The following is a 22157-nucleotide window of genomic DNA, read 5'->3' on the forward strand; positions in this document are numbered from 1 at the left end:
TCTCCTCACATTTCAGATGGAAAAACAGACTTTTTTTGAAGACCAAACTGTAAAGATGACTAAATGGATCAGCGTTTCAAACATCTTTACTTCCCACAACCATTTTTTAAGTCATCTTGTTTTGATTTTATGATGTTGTAGAAGCGCTTTTATTAAAAACTGTCATGAAAGCCATGGAAAATGTAGATTTAGCATTATGCAAAGTAATGCAATATAAATGTTATTGCAGAAGCCATCAACTGAAGCCAATAAATTAGCCAACTCTCAGGGCAGAATGATCCCAAGAAGAAACAAATGTAAAAGTACAGACAAAGACACTTGCTCTCCACCAAATGCCAAAACACTCATCTTTCCATGCCATGTCAAACAGTCTGTGGCATCTCATAGCTGTAAATGTCTCAATTAACATTCAAATGGCTGGTAAAAGCTGCCAAGCAGAAAATTACTCACATTTCCCATGAAACCTTCCAATCGTTTTATTGATTGACTAATGTTTGCGCAAAATTGAACTTGAGAGGACAATGAACATGCATAAAACTTTTTCATTCCGACATTTATAGGATCGAAAGTCATTAGGACTATGACTGAAGTGGGGATTTATGAGTAAATAAAGCAACGTTAACTAAAAGTAAAACCAGAAAAAAGTCATACTTTTATAACTCATTTTGTTTTAATCTTGATGACAAGGCAACACTTCTAATTTTTATTTAGATTTAGTTGAAGTACTAAAACTGAATAAACTAAAACTTCAATATAAATTAAATATAAACTATATAAAAATACAAAATAATTTAATTTAAAATTAAAAACTGTATAGACATTTTCAAATACAAAACTACTACATATTTCAAAAAAACTAAAATGAAAATGAAAACAATACATAAAAATAAAATCTATGAAAGTATATCAAATGATACTAAAATAACACTGGTTCAAACTAAAATGATTAGCATATACCTAAAAAAGTTGTTTGTCGAAATATTTGAGTTGGGACTCGAGACAAGACGTCATAGCGAACAAAAAAAAAAAAAAAAAAAAAAAAACAGACAAATTCAAAACAAGTCTTGCATCCAAATCAAAGCTGAACGTGTGCTCAATGCTGATAATGCCAGTTAGGATATTGACGAATGGAGCGATGCGTCAGAACGTCATGCAAGGTGACGTTTCATAAGATAGTGAGAGATGGAGGATGCCGCCCATGCTGACATGGTCAATATCATGAAAACGTGAAACTGCGAGAAGGAAAACCCCTCAGTTTTTCCTTATGTGCTATTTTAGCTACTTTTAAACAAACTTCAACTGAAAACAACAGAAAAAGCTTGATATGTTTGATGATTCGCAGTCACAGACAACTTTTTGTAAGAACAATTACAACAAACTGACAATAAAGAGGCTGTTTACCTGAAGATCAGGTGCTTGACTTTGAACTGTGTCTCGATCACACCTGTGGTTCTCAGTCGGACTCTTAAAACGTCCGTTTCTGTCGGCATGTAATCAGGGTCGATGATCCTGCCCATGTTCTCGAAAAAACTGAGAACAGAGAGACATAGATTGAAAAAGTTATAACAAATGACAAAAATGACAGTAATGACACATTTAGACATTCTATCTGGAATCCCTTTTCCAGCAAAATTAACCAGGTTCTTGGCCAGAAGTTCTCTCAAATCTCATAAGCCGATAATTGTTGTCACGCCATTGCCGATAAACAATACATGGCCAATATAAAAATCCTTTACTGTATTACCCAAATTAGTGTTACTTTAATATTTTAATTAATGATATATCTTGAATTTGCTTTTATTTTTGTGTATTCAGTTTTTCATATTAATTAGTTAATTTAGCTTTCGATATAGTAATTTTGCTATGTGCAGGTCAATTTTTAAAATAGATTTAATTGATTTTTAATATTTAATATTTTTCAGTTTTAGTTACTTTAGTATTTCATTCAATTTAAGCTCATTTCAGTTAGTTAAGAAAGCAACATCTCTAAATTTAAGTTTTTCCATCTTTATATTTTATTACATTTAAGCTTTATTTTATTTACCGGCAACCAGTTTTAAATAGTTTTAGCTTTAGTCTTGGCAATAACAATGCTGGTCTCAAATTCAAAATAAATGAAAATAAATTAAAGTGCATGTTAGATGACAGCAAACGTTAACAACATGTAAAAACAGGACAAATAAATATCCAACAATCATACACAACCTGCCAATAAAAAAAACACTACAATATCGGTTGATAATCGGTATGGTACCGATATCTTGTGCTTTCACACAACCTAGTTTGTTTTGGGTTAGTGACACCAGACTTATTTCTAGCAGCACTGAAACCTTACATTGCGGACATTATCCTGTACCTTAGCAGTTCCTAGTTTGATACCAGCAAGTTTTAGGTTTTAACTCCAGCAACCTGTCAGTAAAAAAGTGGCTTGGGAGCAAACGCGGCTCCTCACCTCTTATAATCAGGTCTCTGAGGGAAAACCCTCTCCTTAAGGGCTGCCTCTCATTGTCTAGGTAAGCAGCTTTTACCTCTGACTTCAGTAAATGTCTGTGGCAGCGATAAGACTGGCCCGGGGGAAACACGCGCTTTATGCTAAATACCAGCATGAATATAAATACAGCATGATACAGTATAAGCAAATCTGTGGGGGGATTTCTGTACGTGGATGTGCTAAAGAGAGGGATTATCCGGGAGCGTGCGCTACGTAGCGATACACACACCTCACAGGAGGTCGCAAACACCCTGGAGGGAGAATTAGACAAACACACACACGCACAGTTTTGAAGCAATAACCTCAGACAACTGTGCCATAGTTCAATTAAGAGTGTTTGAGGCATCTTTTCCTGCACTGATAAGACCAGTTTGTCATTCTGTTCATGCGAACAGAACAAAGGCCAGGTTGTGCTAAACGCTAATACGTCAGAGATTGACGTACACACTGTTGCTTACTGATGTTTGTGTGTTGCATTCGCACTGCTGCTGCAAGGCACGCTATAGCATCATTAGCATAAATTGTTGTCTTCTAAGAGTTCCTGTCATTTTAGTATTTAGCACTGCAGCTTCAATGCAGTTAACTATTAGCAACAAAAAGTGCTTTGAACTACTAAAAATTATGATAGATATACCTAGCAAGAGTGGCTAACTAGTTTTTTTTTTTTTTTTTAAAGAGTACTAGCTTAAATGACAAATAGCTTATGGCTAGCAAGCTGAAGTTTAGCTAGCCAGCTATTGACCAATTTCATATTTTCAATTAAATTCAGCTCACGTGAACTACTTTTTGTTAGTATCTTGTACTTGAGTTGCTAACTACTTTTTGAAAAGAACTTAAATAATTAGCTTATAGCTAACAAAGTTTGCTAAAATGTTACCCTTTTAAAGCTAGCTATTAACTGTGTTCATGTTTTCAACTAAATTTAGCTTAAGTTAGCTACTTTTTGTCAGTAGCTTGTAGAGCGGCTAATTACATTTTCAAACAAGCTTGACTACAGTTTATGTAACTTTCTCAGTGAAATTTGCACCACCATGACATTAGAAGTGTTGCGGAAACTACTTTAGCTTGTAGCTTAAACTAAAGTTTCACTCATCATTCAAAATAGCCAGGTAACTATCAACATGCTTATTGCTAGCTAGCTGAATAACACATGGTGTAACAGCAGATATTTGAAGAAAATGATTTCACACAAGTGAGTACTAAAACCCACATGCTGCATTCTCATATTCGCAACTCTATAACAAGAGCCGCTAGCAGCCTTTAGCATAAACTGTTGACAAACGTATATATCATTAAACCAACGGTGGTTTTAATCTGTTTAGTTGCTTGTTGACTTAGCAGGGCTGTTTCAGGCTGTTGCTCCACCATATCAGCAGATGGCAACATTTTTAATTTTAATTTCATATGTTATATTTTATTTCGGCTTTATTTAAATTAACAAAAAACATTTTAGAATAATTTTAGCTTTAGTTAATGACAATACTACTGTCGAGTACTATGATTTTTTACTACCATAGTGAATTAAGAACACACTCTGTCTAGCGTTTCTGGTTTTAGTGACAGATAAACACACAATATTACACTCCAACCTCAGTGCCAATGCGATTCCTTGGCATTCGAGCCGAGTCTGATCTTGTAAACCCCCTGGGCAGCACAACAGCGAGCACCTCGGGCCTGAGCAGAGACTGTGAGTGAACAAGTGTGAGGTGTGTTTCTTTAAATGCATCTGGGTGTATAAAACAGACATGCCATTACGTGCATCTGGATGCAACATTCACTCGCTGCTGGCCTTCAATTCCCAGCAGGACACAAAGGCCCTGTCGCTGTGGATCTGTCTCACTCTCTAATGCTCTCTAGGGAAAGGCAAGGGCTAACTTTACCATCTCTAGACTCCAGAAATAGTCTTTTTATATAATCCCTACAAGAAAAACAAAACAAAAAAACAACAACAGCTACACCAGTTTATGATGGTTTTTAACTGGTCTAATCTGATCATTAAAGGAATAGTCCACCCAAAAATTTTATTTTGCTTTAAATTTACTCACCCTCAGGCCATCCAAGTTGTAGAAGAGTTTGTTTCTTCATCAGAAGAGATTTGGAGAAATTTAGCATTATATCACTTGCTCACCAATGGATCCTCTGCAGTGAATGGGTGCCGTCAGAATGAGAGTCCAAACAGCTGATAAAAACATCACACAAAGTAATCCACATGACTCCAGTCCATCACTTAATGTCTTGTGAAGTGAAAATTTGCATGTTTGTAAGAAAAAAAAAATCCATCATTAAGACATTTTAACTCTACAACAGTCACTTCGTACGAGTTTATAATCTGTAAAAACGCTTCCTCCAGTGAAAAAAAAAAAAAAGTCTTATCTGAATCAGGAGAAAAATATGCACTGATCAAGAGAAAATAGTCTAAAGCTATTCTAAACAAATATGCCAGTGGATTTTGACAACAGAGGATGGGCTTTTCACTAGAAGAAACGTTATTATGAAGAGACTTTTTATCATGTCCAGAAATGCATTAATGATAGATTTTCTCTCTTACAAACATGCAGCTTTTAACTTCAAGACATTAATTGATGGACTAGGGTTGTGTGGATTATTGTGATGTTTTTATCAGCTGTTTGGACTCTCATTCTGACGGCACCCATTCACTGCAGAGAATCCATTGGTGAGCAAGTGATATAATGCTTTGTCGATGGAGAAGCAAACTCATCTATATCTTGGATGACCTTAGGGTGAGTAATTTTCAGCAATTTTGGGTGAACTCTTCCTTTGAGGTTATTCGGAGATCATTTTGTAGTCCGCCAATCTCACTGTACGCTGTATGGAAAAGAGCAGCGTGAAATCTCTTCATTTCGAAATCTCTTCTTTTGCGTCCTACAGAAGAAAAGCATCTTTAGATGATCCATTCCTTTCCAAAGCGGGTTCGATCCTGGTTTATCCAACAGCGTGACATTTTGAAGCCTTTTTAGCATTTAAAACCCTCTTCTGGAGTTTTGTAGATATACTTTAACTCTCGGATTGATTTGACACCACTTTGACCTCCCACCAAACATCCTTCTCTCAGAAGTATATCTTCTCCTCACTCCATTTCTGATCTATTTTTCCACACAACTGAATTTCGTGAAAATGACACCGGTCAGGGTTTTAGGGTCATGGTTTTTGTGGAGAATTTAGAATAGCAAGGGAGGGCAAATGAGAACGGATGAAAGGCGAAATGAAAAGAAATTTCACAAGCTGCATGCAGGATATGAACAGGTGAGGAGCTGCGACCTGGCCTGCAAAGACGATGGAAATGCCCTCTAATAAATCTGACCTTTAACAAGAGAATGTGTGTGTTTCTTTGTGTGTGTGTGAGGATGGGTGATGGAGTCCTGCAGGTGTGACATGACAGCTTGGGAGGAAAGGTTTTTAAACCTGGAGAGAGTAAGGGAACGGTACGACGCAGACACAGGAAAGGCATTTTAGTGCAAATCTCTATGCCAAAACAGCACTACACCATATTTAATTAAGTCATTGTCATTCTTTTCAGCCTCCTTTTTATGCAAATCAGTGAAATTTTGGTACTTTTTCCAACTAAATTCTTCATTATGTGTTATGTGTGTGTGTCAGTTTTAAACACTCATCAAAACACAACTCAAATCAGTACCATGATAATTTAGTCACTCCCGGTGACAAGCGTGTTATTGACTCATATTATTGACTGAAGTGTCTGGAGGGGCCCCTTGGCCCCAGGGGCCAATAGGGGGCAGGAGTACCTGTCAATCAAATTTATACACAGACACACACTTACTTTACATAGCCTTAAATTAATAATTAAAATGTTTTAAATTGGTAGATACATTTAAAATGTACTATTACTATCAAAAATAATATAATTTTAAAATGAATAATACATTTTTAAATAAATAACATTTATTATTGTTATATTATTTTATTATATTTTATTATAATGCTTTGTTATCTAGGCCTATATTGGTTTCTTTTTTCATAAAAGTAATTTAAAACTAATTTAAATAAAATATATAAAGAACAATAAGATAATAATAATAATAATTATTATTATTATTATTGTTATTTTAAAGTATTATTAATACCATTTCTTCTACTACTACTACTAGTAATAATAATAAAATATTTAAATAAATAACTCAGTTATAAATATTATTATTTTATTATTATTATTATTATTATTATTATTATTATTATATAATTTAGAATTTTATATTATTTAGAATTCTACATGAATTATTACTACTTCTAGCAATAATCCATTTACAATTATTATTAAAACTACTGCATAATTACTACAAACTACTACATTTAAATGTATTATTAAAATACCATAACAATAACAACAACATTTTTTAAACAATCTAAATAAATAAATAAATAATTCACTTAATTGGGGCATTTTTCCCAAATCTACCGCTAGGACATACTTGTGTGCACATGTGTGGGAATTCAGTAGAATCAAGGCTATGCATTTTTGTGTGTGTGGGTTTTGATGTCAAACACATTCGGTATGGACAACGTCAACCACACACAGCACCTCACAACTCGCTCGCCTCCATCATTTCCTCATTCTTTACAACCTTCACTAGGTGTCCTGCGTGCTAATCAAATGACAAGCTATCATGTCAAACCTCCATTACGTGACGTCCCAGCATGCATTGCAGGATATATATATCAACTGGCAAAGGCTGTAGGCTTTGAGGTTTGACTATTTTCTAATTGCCTTTTATGGGATACCACACACACACCTCGCTGCGGAGTTTGAGGTTCATTCGCTGTGGCACACACCACACGTCTGCGACACGGGTGACCCTCTCTGCTTCATTTAAATAATCAGCCTCCTGGTGTTTTAGTTTGTCATCGCACATACACGTAATTACACAATTCACTGTTTGAATATCCCACTAATCAGCCATTATTCACAGTGGGAGTGTCAGATCGAGTCACAGATCAGCGGCCATTATGGTGCAAGAGTGGCAGTCGCACATTAGTGCCATTACACCTACATTGAGTCTTCAGAAACTGCATCAGGAAGCATTGGGAAAACCTGGGCTAGAGAGCTAGAAAATCAATAAAATATTGAATAACCTTAAATCCTTCAGGATCAAATCTTTAGAAAATAAATGCTTGCCAATAACTGAAAATGAATGACGTAATCTGTGTTAAGGATCTTTAATAGATTCAGAAAAATAATCTAAGATGAATATTTCGAGGAACAGTTTAACTTAAAATTGTCTGTAAATTTCCTTGCTGCACGTGAAATGTTTACTGAACATGAGAAAGATTCAGGGGTCAGCTCCCGTGTCAAACAACCAATTAGATTAGAATAAAACATTCATGACCTTTTCCAGATCATGATTGGCCTATTTGAGCGTGGTTAAATAAGATTCAAATGAGATGCAAAGCATTCCGGAGACCCATTCCTGCGTCGTGGTCCGAATTCTCTTTGCTCTCTGATCAAAATGTGTTCAAGCTAGTTAAAAGAGCTTTTCTTAACCAACAAAACAGAGAGCGCTAACTGAAAAAAAGAGAGGCTAACTGGAGAAAAAAAAGCCAACTAAAAAGCTAAAATTAATGGAGGCTAACTGGAGAAAAAAAAAGAAAACAAACTTGAAACAAAACAACAAAAAAAACAGTGGCAAACTGAAACCACAGAAGACTAACATAAATTGTTATGTTTTAGCTTCAATTTTACGGTTAATGACATGTAATTCAAAAGATTTTAATTGGCATGATTTATCATTTAATTACACTAGTTTCCCTTATGAAAATTAACCATGGTTTTATTATAGTAAAAGTAACCATGTTTTTTGGCAAATTGGTAACCATATGTATAACCACAGTTTTACTACAAATACCATGGTTAAACTATGGTTAGTGTAGAAAAACCTCTTTTTTACAGTCTATGAGCAAAACCATGGTTAGTTTACCATGGTTTAATTATAGCAAAAAACCATCATTAACGTTCATAAGGGTCCTGTTATACATCATCAAAATCAACTAGCCCATGGCCTGCCTGAACAACTAGAAGCTGGTAGCTTGCAAACCGAATGTTACTTGAAAACAAAGAAAAGGAAATGTTTTCATTGACTATTTTTAGCTTTGAATCTAGGTGGGCATGAAGATAAAATGATAAATGGTGTTCCTGTGGCTCAGTGGTAGAGCATTGTGTTAGCGGCGCAAAAGGTCGTGGGTTCAATTCCCAGGGAACACACATACCGATTAAAAAAAATAAATGAATGCACTGTAAGTCGCTTTTAAAGCGTCTGCTAAATGCATAAATGTAAATGTAAATCACAACCAAACACTGAGTATGTATCAGAAAGTGTGCAGCTAAGTAGCTAAACACTCTTTAAAAAAAAACAAACAAAAAAAAACAACAACATCATGAACAGCAAGCCTCTAACAAGATATTCTAGGAAATCTAGTCTAATATTAGATATTAAATATCATAATATGAACTCTTGGCCCGAAAACATTGCTCACAAATGTATTACTGTGATAACTGTTTTAACGCTAACGTCTAATTAGCGATGGTGCGTAATTAGTGATTCTAAGTGTTACTCACTATAGTGCAGAGTCATTGAGTTCGTACTCGTATCCTCGCGCCGCTGCTGACCGCACCCCCTGATCCACCCACAAACAGCAGAGGGCGTGACCTATGAATGGGAACAGCATCTGGTCTTCGTCGAAGCAACGGCCGCATGAGAGAACGGAGTGAGCGTGGACCTGGAGGAACACCACAAACATGGAGAAATGCATCATTTGTACGTCCGGCAAAGTATTTTTCAAGAACGTCTCTCAATTTTAAGAACTGCTAAAGCTTAGTTTAATGTTAGCATGTTAAATTAAGCATTAATGCAAAAAAATATCAAAACCAGCCATCTAGAGTGCTCATTTACATAATTTATGGTGGCCCAGTAGTACACATCACAACAAAATCGCTACACAACGCATGGGACAATTTTTTACTTTTTTACTAATTTTTTTTTTTTTTACTTGTTTCTTTTGTGTTGTATCTGGTCTCTGTTAAGTTGTACTAATTTCATTTCTTTGCAGATTGTTTCAATTGTGTTGTGCTAATTTTGTTGTGTTGTGGCTTGTTTCCATTGTTGCGGCTTGTTTCCGTTGTGTTGCGCCAATTTTGTTGCGTTATGGCTCGTTTCCATTGTTGCGGCTTGTTTCCGTTGTGTTGCGCTAATTTTGTTGTGTTGTGGCTCGTTTCCATTGTTGCGGCTTGTTTCCGTTGTGTTGCGCTAATTTTGTTGTGTTGTGCTAATTTTGTTGTGTTATGGCTCGTTTCCATTGTTGTGGCTCGTTTCCATTGTGTTGCGCTAATTTTGTTGTGTTGTGCTAATTTTGTTGTGTTGTGGCTCGTTTCCATTGTTGCGGCTTGTTTCCGTTGTGTTGCGCTAATTTTGTTGTGTTGCGCTAATTTTGTTGTGTTGCGCTAATTTTGTTGTGTTGTGGCTCGTTTCCATTGTTGCGGCTTGTTTCCGTTGTGTTGCGCTAATTTTGTTGTGTTGCGGCTCGTTTCCATTGTTGCGGCTCGTTTCCATTGTTGCGGCTTGTTTCCGTTGTGTTGCGCTAATTTTGTTGTGTTGTGGCTCGTTTCCATTGTTGTGGCTCGTTTCCATTGTTGCGCGCTAATTTTGTTGTACCTTGTTTCCATTAAGTTTTACTAATTTCATTGTTTTGGAGATTGTTTCCATTTTGTTGTGCAAATTTCATTGTGTTGAGGCTTCTTTCCATTGTGTTGCACTAATTTCGTTGTGTTGCGGCTTGATTCCGTTTTGTTGTGGAGATTTCATTGTGTTGTGCACTACTCGGCCACCGTAATAATTGGTCAGTTCTTGGATGACCAGTCAAACCAATTGTAATCTGTACCTAGTTAGGGGTTGATTAAGAGAGGAAAATTAAGGTTAGGGGCTGGAGCAAGGGTTTATAAGCATAAAACAATAACATTTAAACAACTAGAACAAAAGATCTGCTGGTGTGACCCACCACATATGCGTCTCTAACACTGCTATTAAAGAACAATTGGCCTGATCTGTCTAATTACAGTACAGCGTTCGTCACATGACCTGATCAAGGTCATATTTAATAATCAAAGCAGACGACACTCATTGTGCCGTTATGTGCGTCCGGAAGAAGATGATGACTGTTTGAGACACACGTCTGGAACACACTGGAACCAAGGGAGGATTATGATAGCACAAGACTCAGTGACTGAAAGGTTTGGACTGAATGTTGGCATTCACATCCCTAGATCTGAAAACATGCCGCCACCTAGTGGACCATGTAAGTACTGCAAACAGTAAAACAGCAAGACAGTATCTTTCCAGCAGGCACAAAGACTGAATGGAAGTTTAATTGGGGCACTGTCATCTTTGCTAACTTATGGTACCTAGATCTAGTTATACATGTTTAGCTATATATGTAGATGTTGTGGATACATAAAGACAATGCAATTATAATCGTTTTTACTTTCTATATATTATTTTATATATATAATCATATCTAAAAGGGTATATAATATAGATATAATTATTCATATTATTAGTATATAACAACAATAATTATAAAAACTTATTCTAAATGAAATAATAAATAATTAAAATATAAAATGCATCTAGTATCTAAATATAAATCTATATTTAAAAATAGGTTTTTTATTACAGTAATCCTAACCCTAGGTAACAAGATCTAGTAATTCATGTTAGCCTATTTTATTAACGAAACCCTAACTCTGGGTAATAAATAAATACATTGTTCAACAGCAGAAAGGAAAGAGTCTGGTTCAAACCTTGTTCTTGCTGTTAGCGAGGTTGATGCGAAGGACGCCCATTCCATGGAGGACAAACTTCATAGAGGTCAGGAGGTTATCTAACACCGCAGGCTGGAAAAACAAAAGATATATAAATCATAATCTCTTTTCATATAAGTAAGTACAAAGCATGATGTTCACATTCTTATCATATTAAATTTTATTACTTCCGAGTTCTTTCTCTTCTGATTCGCAGGTTTGGACTCATTGTCTTTGTCCCTTCAAACGCAAATAACTTCCTAAAATAAAAGCGTTACCCAAGAACCCTTGCATTGATCTGTGACAGAACGTAACAAGCGTGTGCATCTAACCAAACAAATCATCTTCCTGTCACTGGGACGTTATGAATTTCTGCTTGATTGGTCCTTATTGTCTCACATCCACCTAAGTGACAGGAAGTGGCTTCACCGGGCACCATTACTGCGACAGACACCGCTGTGTGACGATCAAACGCTCGGCTGCAACTCAATGCAATTGTGCGGCTATGAATTATGGAATGCAGATCATGTCTTTTTGGTCAGAACATTTAACAGAGATGGGAATGATTTGTTTAGTTTGTGAAATCACCACATTTTCTTTTTCATACACAAAATGGCATTCATGAACTGTTTTACACACATATTGCAACATATTTGCGAGTGAAATAGGATCGTCATTGAGTTAAAAAAAGACAATTGAGGACAAATAAATATGATAAATATACACAACATAATTAAAATAGATAATTGTAATATTAATTTTTTATATTTTTAACATTTTTGTTATATATTATATAAAATGTACAATAATATACACAAACCACAAATATTAAAATAATATTAAACAAATATTAGATAAGTATTATTTATGTATACACAAAATATTTTAAATAACATTTATAATAGAAATATAATTGAATTAAAATATTAACATAAAACTACCTAATTGTAATAGCAAGTATAAGAAATGTCCATTATTAAAACGAATAATCATGCACAGTAAAACAGAAATTAATATTAAGAAAGTAAAATTTTGTACAATTTGATTTCATTTCGACTTTGAAAAACATTTGACACTATTCACAAAATCAGTCCACGTGTGTGCCACCCAAAACCTTTCCCTTTTCACACTTTCAGCACCCGTCCGCTCGTGTTGTGCTCAAATGCTTCCCCTTTTACCGCCCCTGACTCTCTGGCCAAAGCAAACACATTCCTGCCCTTTATTGAACAGCTTTTGTTTGCTGGGCCGTAGATCAGAGGCGCAGAACATTCCAGGGAAGAGCGAACGGCGAAATGCCTTTCTGTGTTCATGATGGGCCGCGGGCCCAAAGTTCTGCGATTCGGATGTATGATGTGCTTTTATCGATTTCCTGTTGTTGAAAACACACACACAAAGTGCACTAGAGCGAAGCAGGAGATAAAGTTCAGGAGTGAATCACACACTTTAGAACAATGAAACTATTCTTGTGGAAAGCGGTAAGAGCAAAGATGGTAGGGAGCTTCACACACACACACACACACTAGGGGTGTGTGTGTGCGCGCGTGTGTGTGTGAGAAAGAGGGATAAATCACACTCTTCATCCTTTATTTACTACTAAACACTTCTTAAGATCATAAAAACTGTCAGAAGAAATTGTTTAAAGTGACATTTCAACAAAAGATTCACAATACACACCAATGTTGTTATAAATAATTAAAACTAAAACTATTAAAAATCATTTTCTGAAATAAAAGATTAGCCGAGATAAAACAATTATTAGATGTAAAACTTACATTTACAAAACTAAAAAGAAAATTAGAAGTGTTTTACATAATAAACATACTAAAACTACTTAAACATTTTTGTTAATTGAAATAAATCTGAAATAATAATATAAACATTACATGTAACAAAAAAAAAAAATTAGAAATGTTGCTTTGGAAAACAACTGAACTAAAATAAGTTTCAGTTACTGAATTTGCTAAAACTACATAATTTATTTTCGTAAGTTAAAATATTGCTGAAATAAAATATGAATATTAGATGTCACACTTACAAAACATAAAAGAAAAAGAGAAACGCTGCAATAAAATTCAGTTATAATTATAAAAACTAAAACCAAAAAAATAAAATAAGATGAAAGCTAAACATAAAAAAAAAAAAAAAAAAAAGGCAAACAAACAAAATTACTAAAACTGAAACTATAAAAATAAAAGCAAATTCACACATTCACAGACATTTTTAAACTGTCACATTGTTTAAACATTTGTCATGTTATCTATGTTCTATTGTGAATAAAATATTGGCTCATGTGATTTGAAAGTCTTTTAGTTTTCATTTTATTCAAATTTAAAAAACGCCCCAACATTTCCGGAATTTGGGTTGTATTTACATGTATATATTTATATAATTAATATAACAGATAAATATATTTGTGACCCTGGACCACAAAACCAGTCTTAAGTCGCTGGGGTATATTTGTAGCAATAGCCAAAAATACATTGTATGGGTCAAAATTATAAATTTTTCTTTTATGCCAAAAATCATTAGGATATTAAGTAAAGATCATATTCCATGAAGATATTTTGTAAATTTCTTACCGTAAATATCTCAAAACTTAATTTTTGATTAGTAATATGCATTGCTAATAACTTCATTTGGACAACTTTAAAAGGCGTTTTTCTCAATATTTTGATTTTTTTGCACCCTCAGATTCCAGATTTTCAAATAGTTGTATCTCAGCCAAATATTGTTTTATCCTAACAAACCATACATCAATGGAAAGAAAGCTTATTTATTAAGCTTTCAGATGATGTATAAATCTCAATTTCGAAAAATTGACACTTAAGACTGGTTTTGTGGTCCAGGGTCACATTTAATATATAAACAACATTTTTCTTAAATATACACACACACACACACGTATGTGTGTGTATTTATATAGACATAATAAATATACACAGCTCACACATATTATGTAAACAAAAACTTTTATTTTGGATGCGATTAATCACGATTAATCGTTTGACAACACATCATATTTTATAACTGAATTTGAATACAAGCATATGGCTTCAGAATAACTGAAATACAGAGCACATGTGATATAGAATATTATACAGGTTTATGGTGCTTTTTCTGTTCATTTTGGAGCTTGAAAGTGCCTTGTCACAATACACTTTTAGGGATGGGCGATATGGGCTTAAAAATATATCACGGTATTTCTGGTATTTATTGCGATAACGGTTTTAATGACGGTAATTCAGGGAATCCTGTTTCTTTAGAGAAAATAATTATCTTTCCTATTTTCACCCAAAATAGGGTGTTGTGAGCATTATAGAGTTTACACGTAATGTAATGACTGCTCAATTTCACGTTCGTCTTCCGTGATGTCACTCCACACTGTCGCACACAGAAATACATCAAATACTAGACTTTATCGTTATTATCGCAGGAAGACTAATTCTTATAGAGGGGAGAATTTTTACCAGTATAATCGCAAACAATAAGACGTCGCCCATCCCTAAATTTACTATATTGAAAAAGCAGCTTAATCCTCAAAATATATATTTTTTTGTGTGTTCCTTAAAAATAAGAAAAGTGACAGGTTTGGCTTGGATGAGTAAATAATTATAAAAGGGTCATTTTTTGTTGAACCATTCTAGGAATCCAGTTTCTTTTCAGGAATTTGACTTATAGAACTTACTGACATCAAAGAACAACAAATTCTAGAACTCATGTAAAATTCTGAAAATTCCAGGCATCTATATGAGCTCAACAGAATCTTGTCAAAGACAGTACTTTGCATTCTACAATAACTATGTTTGGGTCAAGCTCAAATTCTAGACCACCGACAACGGCACTCCAATGTCTCCTATTACTCCTTGATGTCACATTTGTAACCGGAGAACTTGCCACTTCAAAGAAACAGTCAGAGGGAGGTTGAGGAAATGAAAGCACGAAACCCAGCTGCGAGTTTTGTGAAGTCTTGCCATAAAAAAAGAGCCATCAGATGGACACACTCCTATGTGTGTAATCTTTATTAATGTAACAATATAAACTACAATTTAAAAGTTTAGGTGTCAGGAAAATGCATTTCAAATAAATGTTATTCTTTTAAACATTCTATTTACAAAAGAATCCTGAAAAAAGTAAATGACAGTTTCCACAGAAATTTTAAGCAGCAGAACTGTTTTCAACATTGATGATAAGAAGAAATGTTTGTCATTTTGACTTTAAGCTGAAGTTGCAGCTTTAGGAGAACAAGGAGAAATGGGTGTCAGGTAAGAAACAAAAAAGAAGGAAACAGGAAAGACAACTTGACTTCCCGTGGGTTAGAGAGACCGCGGTGTGGTTAAAGACCGCACTGACAGTTTAGTACAATGGTGAGCAATAAGAAAGGATTAAGAAAAAGACACTCCTGCGACATTCAGGTCAGGACAAGTCCCTTCTTTTTACCTGTACCACGTCACATTTTCCCTTGCATTTATGATTCACACACACACACAGCACAGGTCACCACACCCTTCCCTGGCCTCCCTCTGACAGTCGACGGTCCGCCCTTGTGTGACACTACATCCAAGTCAACCAAGGCCAGTCTGATTATAGACTGTGCTTATGTCTGCAAGCATGTGTACAATATAAAACTAGCCATAATTATGGGTCTGTACAAACATATGCATGTGTGAGTGAAAGCGTGACCCTTTATGGATCCATCCAACAAAAATTGGTGAAGTAGGAACTGGACTTTTGAACATTAGAAACATAGAAACCCTGTGACTGGCCACATTTTAAGAGAAAACACAGGCATAGAAGAGGTCAGCATAAAAATGATGGTTTAGCTTGCAAAAATAAAGACTTTTCATTTAATTTACATCAAACTTTGATGGACTGAATACAGAGCCTTGAGGTATCCCGAACTCAAGACATGACTCAAACTCGGCTCGTCTGCGTTTACTATAAAATTAGGCTATTGTATGTTATCCTCTGGCTTTAGGGCAATGTTTATTTTGTCTCTAGAACAATGGGAGAAGTTAGCCTAGTGCTATTATGGGACATTACTTTTTTGTTCTTCCCGTTCCACAAACAGATGAAAACCGCTGTTGGGTTGAATTATTATTAACTACATTTAATACATTTACAAGGGTTTGAAATAAAAAAAATTAAATAATAAATTTATAGATTTTTGTCCTTTTCTGTACAGACAAAGCATGCAATTGATATTGTGAGATGATAGTTTGTCAAAGATTTCAAGCATAAGTAGGACAATGGCAGTCATCAATCTCTGAACTCCAATTTTTCAAAAGAACCCTAAGGAGTAATTTCAGTTTAGAATGTACATGAAACTCTATCCACATGACAGCAGAGGCTGCGTATGCAGTTAGAGTGTCATTTTATGAAACAAGTTCCTTTTACATTTTAGAAAGGTGATTTTTCAAAATGCATATCTGAAGACAGTCTAATCACTGTCTACCCTATTTAAAAAAAGTCTTTAAGTATCAATAAATTGGGGAAAACAAACTTGCAGATGCAGAATAAATTATCCTGTTTAAATGCATATCTTTTTAAATATTAATATATAATATATTATACTTTAACATGTTTGTATTTTATTTTATTTATAAAAAGGTTTTTTATATTTTATGTGGCTTTTTACACTGCTTAAAATTATGATTTTAATACAATGTTTATAATTCAGTATTAATAATTAGCTGTTGTCTTTTGGTATTTTTGAAAGTTGTGTACACAAACAGTTCTTCTTACTTTACTTCTTTCTCCCAAGCTTCTGACTGTGCATTTTATTTTACACTATACAATATTACGTTGTTCTCACCTACATTCCAACACTTCTTGTTTTGTTTAAAGATAATGGAAGTTCTGCTGGCGAAGATAGCACAGATGATGATTCCTTCCCCAAAAGGGTGCGTGCATTGCGGTGAGTGTTTATTTAAAGGGTTTGTTCATGGTTTTTCATTGTGGGATGGTCAGTGTTGTCATATGGGTAACAAATGAGACCAAAATACAGGACAAAGACCAATAGAACTGCATCACATGGTAACAATCGGACAGTAACAAAAATAGAGTAGCATACTTTTTCTTGCAAGCAACTACCATAGACATCACTGCAGTTTATTAGCGTGCTAACAGGTTCTTAAATTCATCCCCCTGCCACTAAAAATCAACTAGCTGGTTGCTTGATGACTAGTAATCTGGTTAACCATCCTCACAATCCCTTTGCATTTGGCTGGAGCTAATAGGCTGCCATTGAGGTTTTAAAGCATTCCCTGAGGCACTTCAAAACACCACTTGCATATTCTTAGTCCAGCAATCTAATTCAGGCTCACGGGAAAGTGTAGCTAACACAAAAAGACCCTGAGGGAAGGTTTAATAAGGAGAACATGGTACACAAAGTCTGTTTAACCCAAGCAAGCACACATGCAGATCTGCACCTGGCACTTCACAGGAGATACAATTGACCATCCGTTTTTGACAAAATCAGCTGATTTATAAAACAACTGGAGAAATATCCGACTAGAAACATGTTTGCTAACGCTCCATTAGCTTGATAAGCATCAGCGCACAAATACTGGATGGACAAATTCCTGAATTCCAAAGGATCAAAGTGGCTTTTATTAAGGGTAAGGGAATGAAATGGGCCTACTGAGGGACGTTTCAATAAGGTAGCATTCTCTCAAAAAGCATTAGCTAGCATTTTTCTGTGCATTCTGCAGCCAACATGCATGTTCTCTTAAGTCAACATACTCCTAGTACATTTCTTTTAACCTGTCAGTCACATGCTAAAGTGTGTCATACAATAGCATAATTTTGTAGTAAGTGTAGATGAGCAGTGTTTAAGCCACATCTTGAGTTCGGGATTCAGCAAGGCTCCGTATTCAGCCCAACAAAGTTTGAAGTCGTCAAAAAGTCTTTATTTTTGCAAGCTGAACTGTAAAGTCTATATATAGCCATATATACAATAACCTTTTGTAGCCTAATACTAATGTTTTTTCTATTGAATTTCAAGCAAAGTATAACAAGTTTGTCATATATATGGTGATATTAAATTACTTTATTCATTCTGCCAACCCCTAGCCTAAGGTCTTTTGGTTAACTGAAGAAGGGGATTGAATAAACCTATTATTGTTGCCAAAAATGATGTTTAGCCTCAAAGCGACAGTCAAAAACTGCAGTTTTAGTGATGCCAGGGCTGATGATCATGTTGAGAACACAGCTGGCTGCGGTTTACTATGAATGAGCAAATCAATAGCTTTTCTGTTCCCATGGCGATAAAGCGGACATGGACTGCAGGTTACTCTAAAGGAGCCAGCCTGCAGTGCACCTTTACTATGTTGTCATGGTAACACTTGTGAGTGACAGGTCAAAAAAGGTGTGCAATGAGACTATAGAGGAAGTGCACACTGGCTGTCGAACAAACTATAGAGAAAATGTTCTTGGAAGTCTGACATTTTTAATGGTTTAAAAACCTAAAAACTTTTCTGTGTTTCATCTTTCCATATGTTTCCTTCCCCCTTCCACTTTCTCTTCCAAACAGAACAAAAAAACATGCTGAGGCAAGATCCAGTCTTCCATTGAACTGAGGTCTTGTTTCACAGCTGAACCAATGACCCCTTAAACTTTTAATAATCCCCAAACACACACAGCGGCTTGATTTCCCAGATGGCAGAGGAAGTACAGAGCACACACACAACATATAGTTCAGAACAAATGTTAAACTATTAAATGCAATTAACCTCTTTAAGTGGTGGACATCAAGTATGAGAAAACAACATCATAAAATGTCTTACCTTAAAACTGGCTAGCTCTTGTTTAGTGAACCCATGACTGTGGATAATCTTCATCTGTTTGACCAGCGTACTTTTCCCACTTTCAGCAGCACCTACATCAAAATAGGTCATTCAACATTACTAATCAGTCATTTAGTTTACAGTTTTAACAACAGAACCTACAAATGGTACAGTCCTCCTATATTAACCCAAGATAAATGTCTGGTTCGAGAGTACAGTCTTCACCGTTCATAAATCAACTCTTCCTGAAGTTCAAACCCACAACCTTTCAGTTATCAGCCCAGATATGAGGTTCAAACCTGCCACCCTTCAGATATGAGTCAAGATTTGAGGTTGGAACTCAGAAGCTTTACGTTACCTGCACAAATACGAAATTTGAACCCACAAACTTTCAATTAGCCCAGAAGTGAGGTTCGAACCGAGAACTGTCCAGTTACCTGCACAAATCTGACATTTTAACTCAGAATGCTTCAATTACTTGCACTAATGTGAAATTCGAACCCACAACCTTTAAGTTACCAGACATAATCTGAATTTCAAATCTAGAACTACTGATTTACCTGCACAAATATAAAATTCAAACCCACAACCTTTTACCAACTTAGACATGAGGTTCGAACCAAGAACTGACTAGTTAGCAGCACAAATCTGACTTTCAAACCCAGAATCGTTTGGTTACCATGCACAAATGTGAAATTTAAACCCACAGTCTTTAAATTACAAGCCCAGATCTAAGGTTTAAACTGTCCAGTTACCTGCACAAATATCAAATTTAAACCCAGAATGGTCCAGTTACCTGCACAAATATGAAATTCAAACCAGCACAGATCTTATATGGAACTAATGCCTTGCAGATATCAGCCCATTTCTCATTTTCAAACCCACAAATTTTCAGTTAACTGCACGCATCTGATATTTTAAAGCAACAACCTTCCATTTCACTGACCAGATATAAGGTTCAACCGATCAACATTTTAGCTTCCACCCATAACTGAGACTTGAATCTACAACCTTTTATAAATATCAGCTAAATAAATTTCAGATCTGGGCAGGTAACATAATATTTTTGGGTTTGTAGGAGGTACAAGCCAAAATATGTTGTTACCTGCCCAAATCTAAAGTTTCAATCACTGCCCAATTTTGGGGTTCAACCCCACAACCTGTAGGTTCCCAACCAAATCTGGGGTTTAAACCTACATTCTTAGAGTTACCAGGTCAGATCGGTGATTTAAACTGATAACTTTCAATTGCAAGCCCATATCTGTTGTTTAACCAATAAACTGGTGGTCAAACCCACAATCTTTTAGTTACAAGTAAACTAAAAAGTACCCAAAATTAGGTTTCTAATGTACAAGCAGGCCCATGTAAACCCATGTTATTTTGACTAAAAGCAATAGGCAGATGAACAAGCATCTGGATGGGACCATTTTACCCAGCATGAGGATCTTCACCACGTTCATCTCTCTCTTGGCGTACTCGTACAGATCTCTGTCTATCTGCGAGCTGTGGATCTTTGCCTTCTTTCCCTCCTCTGTCACCTCTGAGCCCAGACACAGACCCATATCCAGAGCTCATAGCTAAAGATCCAGCAGAAATCCCAACATCACGGATGGAACCGAAGAGGAACGTTCAAAGTCGCGTAAAAACATCCCGGCGAGATCCCCCGCGCCCCCACACCAAAGTCAATTGCGCGTGTGTTTTTTTTTTTTGGAAAGATCCGCTTCCAAATCTAAGAGAGAGAGAGGCTGGGATGGTCCCGATCGTACAGGAGGAAAGAGAAAAAAGTTTCAAATTCGCCTGTTCCCGGTTAGTTTCGTCAAACTCAGCACTCGGATCATTGTGTCCACTGAGATCTCACACGAACACTGTCAGACGCCGCGAAAACAATCCTAATCCACAACACAGCTCTACCTGTTCATTACGCGCAAACTAAATGCTGTATGTCGCCTACAGAGCGTCTCTTTTGGGGGTGTCCGCTTTTCTTAGGAAGGAAGTGACGTGACGTTTGTGGAACTTTGTCACCTGAGATGGGTTTTGTTCACGCGCTGTGCGGGAGTTGCTGGCAGTCCGTGTAACTCATTATATAATTAAAATAAGGGTCATTCTTCATTTGCGGTGGCGAGTGGTGTCCCTCTACTTTACAACAGTTTAAATAAACTTTAAATACCAATAAATCATAAAATGTTTGTAGGGTAAACACAATTTGAATAGATATTTAATTGAGTTTGAGAGATTGCATTTGTAACAAAATATGCATGTTCCCGCCATACCCCAGAGAGGTATCATGGAATGTAATTGCAACGATATAACATTTTTAACAAAAATTAAGTGGTTATATTGTGAATATAGATTTTATTTAACATGTACAATTGTATTAAATTGTTTTTAAAAATACATATTTTGTTATATTTAAGAAAAAAGTTGTGTCCCCCATGTCTGTGGTGTTACAACAATGGATGTTGCCTCTTCCTGTGTGTAAAGGACACTGCAGGTGCTGGTTGATCTGAGGGGTGCATGGTGAGTACATTCTTATCAACTTTCTTAAAATTAGCTACATTTCTGACAATTTCATGTGTTGCACTTTATTAGTGTCTGTGGTGTTATGTTGATAACTTGCAGATCTGACACATTTTAATAAAAATTTTGATAAATACATACTTATTAATATTTCCAAAATGTCACCTGATCTTGAAATCATCATGATGGCAGCCTCCATTTTAGAAAAGTCTGGATTTAGGCTGATTTGTCTGTAGTGTTACTGTCTTTCCTGGCAAAATTTTACTTCAATTATTGGTAACACCATAGACATAAGTGGTTGTGTCACCAGCGTTTGATTAAAATTATTTAAAAAACAAAAATTAAAATCGAAATGTTCTTAAGCTTCTATTTTAATGGATATAACATATTAAACTAATTTTAAATGCATAGCAATATATTTTATTAGAAAAAAACAAACAAACAAACAAGCATTTTTGCAAATTCTGCCTCTCATTTGCCACCCCAATTGAAGAATGACCCATAAAATAAAATTAAGCAATAAATAAATCAATTAAAT

General features: G+C 35.4%; 1 protein-coding gene across 2 annotated transcripts in view; it reads right to left on the minus strand.

Moving 5' to 3' along the window:
* Nucleotides 1-21154, minus strand: part of gnav1 (guanine nucleotide binding protein (G protein) alpha v1) — a 34115-nt gene extending 12961 nt beyond the window's left edge. The window contains exons 1-5 of one of the 2 annotated variants that reach the window (XM_058760734.1): nucleotides 21125-21154; nucleotides 19103-19194; nucleotides 11319-11411; nucleotides 9081-9241; nucleotides 1402-1530 (exon numbers count right to left, since the gene is read on the minus strand). In XM_058760734.1, coding sequence (XP_058616717.1) covers nucleotides 1402-1530; nucleotides 9081-9241; nucleotides 11319-11411; nucleotides 19103-19156 — 437 coding nt within the window. In that variant the 5' untranslated portion in view covers nucleotides 19157-19194; nucleotides 21125-21154. Of the gene's footprint in view, nucleotides 1-1401; nucleotides 1531-9080; nucleotides 9242-11318; nucleotides 11412-19102; nucleotides 19195-20534; nucleotides 21103-21124 lie in introns of those variants that run through there. The other variant, XM_058760733.1, reaches the window with a different exon arrangement.
* Between the last annotated feature and the right edge of the window lie 1003 nt (nucleotides 21155-22157).

The sequence above is a fragment of the Onychostoma macrolepis genome, chromosome 22 (genome assembly GCF_012432095.1).
Source record: "Onychostoma macrolepis isolate SWU-2019 chromosome 22, ASM1243209v1, whole genome shotgun sequence".
NCBI classification, from domain to species: domain Eukaryota; kingdom Metazoa; phylum Chordata; class Actinopteri; order Cypriniformes; family Cyprinidae; genus Onychostoma; species Onychostoma macrolepis.